Source organism: Enhydra lutris, unplaced genomic scaffold (assembly GCF_002288905.1).
Source record: "Enhydra lutris kenyoni isolate GAN:26980312 unplaced genomic scaffold, ASM228890v2 scaffoldscaffold4, whole genome shotgun sequence".
In the NCBI taxonomy this organism is placed as follows: domain Eukaryota; kingdom Metazoa; phylum Chordata; class Mammalia; order Carnivora; family Mustelidae; genus Enhydra; species Enhydra lutris.
Genome location: NW_019154088.1, coordinates 42,309,496 through 42,313,270, shown reverse-complemented (window position 1 = coordinate 42,313,270; position 3,775 = coordinate 42,309,496). Strand labels below are relative to the sequence as shown.

At 38.0% G+C, this 3,775-nt stretch overlaps 1 protein-coding gene across 1 annotated transcript in view; it reads left to right on the top strand.

The window, feature by feature from the left end:
• The first annotated feature begins 1,891 nt into the window (after nt 1-1,891).
• LOC111140694 (fibrous sheath CABYR binding protein) overlaps nt 1,892-3,775 on the top strand; it is a 3,275-nt gene continuing 1,391 nt past the window's right edge. Inside the window, exon 1 of the mRNA XM_022492905.1 lies at nt 1,892-3,775. This exon is cut by the window's right edge and continues 14 nt beyond it. Within this exon, the coding sequence (XP_022348613.1) occupies nt 2,085-3,775 (1,691 nt within the window). The 5' untranslated portion in view covers nt 1,892-2,084.

The following is a 3,775-nucleotide window of genomic DNA, read 5'->3' as shown; positions in this document are numbered from 1 at the left end:
TATTTAAGTTGAGACAGCAAAGTTAATCCAGTACATGCAATTGCATAATCCAATTAATACAATGTGTTTTGACATTTATTTCTTGTTACAAATCAACCCAAAATGGTCTTTAAAGATACTCTATAAAATCTCAGAAACTTGATTACAGAAGACACATGAAATGTGTGACAGATGCAACTGAGAACACCAGACAACAAAGAGGTTGATAGCCTAATTTTCAAACTAGAACAGGTCTGATGAGAACCTGTTTTAGTTCTTTTGTAAAATGACTACTGTTATACTCCACTTTATCAATTCTTAGAAGATAGAACATAGTGGAGCAAAACAGACAAAAATTAAAATAGAGCAAGTTGACATGTAGGACAAACAACACAGTTTTTAACACATTTGTCCAATTACACTGAACAAATATTCACTGATCCTTGCCAAGTAATGGAGATTGTTTTAGGGACTGGGTCAAAGAATGTGAAAGTGTTAATTTATTTGGCTAATTGACCTAACTACAATTATGACTAATGAATGTCAATCAAGGATAATTATTCAATGATATTTTTATATTTCCTAGGGGCATAAAGAAATTTAAAAATATTTCTAGGTTATAATAATATATAATAATAATATAATATAATATAATATAATAATATATAAAATAATAATAAAATAATAATATTAATATTATTATAATAATATAATAAATAATATAATATATTATATAAGTCATAATAATAGTTTAGATGAGTTTATTTGTTTCTGTGACTACATTTTTGAAGTCTGTTTTTCTTCCCTTTAACTTTCTGTGGACCAAAGTAGTATTTTTTTTTTTCATATCTTTTGATAAATTTTCATCTTGCTGGTAAAATTTTTGTGTGACATGTAAGTTAAAGTTTTATTTACATTCCTAATCTGTTATAATATCATTTGCCATTTGCTTAACTGGGTTTCCTCTATTTCAAGACTTCAGTTTATAGTTTTTATCTTCATTGGGTAATTTATTCCTACATGGCTATTCAGTAGCTTATAGATTTAAAAAAGCATTTTATTTCACTTGACATATCTTTAGACTTAACATTCTTTTATTTGGCAAACTTTGGGTGGAACTACTTTCTGAAATAGTTGAAAATAAAAATATCTCAGGTTGTTTGAGAATGCAAATATGCCATATATATTAGGCTCTTGTAGGGCCTCAGTGCTAAGGATGTACAAATGGAGTTTATATGGACTGGATCTCAGAACTCAAGTTTTTCAAACAATATTCACTTTCTTCTAAATCATATAAGTATACATTTAAAAAAAAAGATTTATTTACTTATTTGAGGGAGAGGGGGACAGAGTGCACAAACAGGGGGAGAGGCAGAGGGAGAGGGCGAGTGAGAAGCAGACTCCCCACTGAGCAGGGAGTGCAATGTGGGGCTCAATCCCAGGATCTGGAGATCATGGCCTGAGCCAAAGGCAAACATTTAACCACCAGAGTCACCTAAGTGACCCATGTAAGTTTACATTTTGATAGAACATTGCCACAAACATATATCAGTTGTTTTCTCCAACAATTGAAAATAGGCTGCAGCATTCTGAGTTCTGCACTATAACTGTCTTTGATAGTAGGATGAAAATAACAGAATTGAAAGTTCAAAAGGATCACTTTAAACTATTGGAAATCAACATTATTGGACTTTACTTAATGTTCTTCTGATAGACAAATGCTTTTTTCAACTTGATGTTTCAAACAGTAGCTCTCTCACTTACAGCCATTGTCTATGAGTGTTTATACTAAGTTAAAATGTGCTTGGAACACCACCAATGGAACCTTGTAGAGAGAATTGACTGTGAGGTCATAGATCTTTAAGAGAAACTTCTAGAAGTGAGATTAGTCATATGAGAGACTAAACAAGAAAGATGCTTACTGAGTAAGGTGGGATCCAACAAGAGTGTAGTACAGAATGCAATAATTTATGAATTACTTTGTTCTAATGTAGCTCAATAGAACAACACTTAATGAAGAAAGGCAAATGTTTACCTGTCTGGTACATTTGTGATTCTTGATTAATTATTACTTGAAGAATGTTTGAAATTCACCAATTTTAGAAATGGAAGAAAGTGATGAGCCTGATCAGCCTATCTCAGCAGGGAGACAAGAAATTCGAAAGAGAAGACGACCCAGCCAACCAATGGTAGACAAATCACAGCAGACTGAAGTGACAGAGAAAAAGAAACATTTGCCTATATCACAATCATCTGGGCCTAAAGCTACCCTTAGTATTGGTAATATTCCTGGAACCAAAGTCAACTATGAGTCTCTCAGAGTTTCTTCTCAACTTCAGCAAACTTGGACAAAGAGAAAGCATGTACAGGATATGACTGATAAATCTCTGCAAACAGATGCAACTGTAGAAGAGAAAAAAGAAGAAATCAAGTCAGTTGGTGAAACAGTGGTACCTGAAGAAAAGCCAGCTGCTGTTGAAGAGGAAGTCCCTGAATTTCCAGAGAGTGTTCAGGAAGTAGAAATGCCACCAAGCAGACATTCAGTTCAATTCAAAATAGACAGATCTCAGCAGACCAGTTGTACTGGAGACTGGACAATGATGAACATTCCTCAAAAAGAGAAAGTGGACAAGGAACAACAGACGTACTTTAGTGAAACAGAAATAGTGGTTATTGGCAGGCCAGATAGCTCTTTTTCAAAGTCGAATGAAGTTGTGCAAGAACGTAAATCCTCAGGGAAGATTTTTCTTAGTGAACATCCTGAATTGCAACCCTCAACAAGTAAAGATGAAGCAATTGGGAAGATTAATATCAACAGATTTCTATTTAGTCAACAAAGCAAAAAAGGTTCTTTGGAACTTTCAGAAGATGAGCAGTATGTTCTTGGTGAAATACAGCCTCCCATTGCAGAAGAGATCTCTGCTGAAGTGCAACCTCCACCAGCTGAGAAAATTACAGAAGACTCCCCTCCTGAACTTTATTCTCCACCAATTGAAGAACCTCCAGCAGAAAAGGGCCCTGCTAAAGTAGAGCCCACCTTGGGTGAAGAGGCTCTTTCAGAAGGGCCTCCTGCTGAAGTTCAGTATCCAAAAGTTGAAGAAGTTCCTGTTGAAATACAACTTTCCCCAGCTGAGGAGACTCCTACAGAAGAGGCCTCTGCTAAAGTAGAGTCTATCCCTGCTGAAGAGGCTTTTTCAAAAGAGGCTTATGTTGAAGTTCAGCCTCAATCAGCTGAAGAGCCTTCTACACAAGAGGCTTCAGAACTTCAGTTTTCATCAGCTGTGGAGGCCGCTGCAGAAGAGGCCCTAGCTGAAGTTTCATCTACACCAGCTGAAGAGGGCCCTGCAGAAGAGGCTCCAGCTGAAGTTCAGCCTCCACCAACCAAGGAGGTCCCCTCTGAAGAAGCTCTAGCTCAAGTTCAGCCTCTACCAGCTGAGATGCCTCCTGAAGTTCAGTCTCTACCAGCTGGAGAGACCCCTGCAGAAGAGGCTCCGGCTGAAGTTTGGTCTACATCAGCTGAAGAGAGCCCTGCAGTAGAGGCTCCAGCTGAAATTCAGCCTCCACCAGCCAAAGTAGCCCCCTCTCAAGAGGCCCCAGCTGAAGTTCAGCCTCCACCAGCTGAGGAGGTCCCTGAAGAAGAGGCACCAGCTGAAGTTTGGTCTCTACCAGCTGAGGAGAGCCCTGCAGAAGAGGCTCCAGATGGAATTTGGTCTCCACCAGCTGAGGAGTCTCCTGAAGAAGAGGCCCCCACTGAAGTTTGGTCTCCACCAGCTGAGGAGGGCCCTGAAGAAGAGGC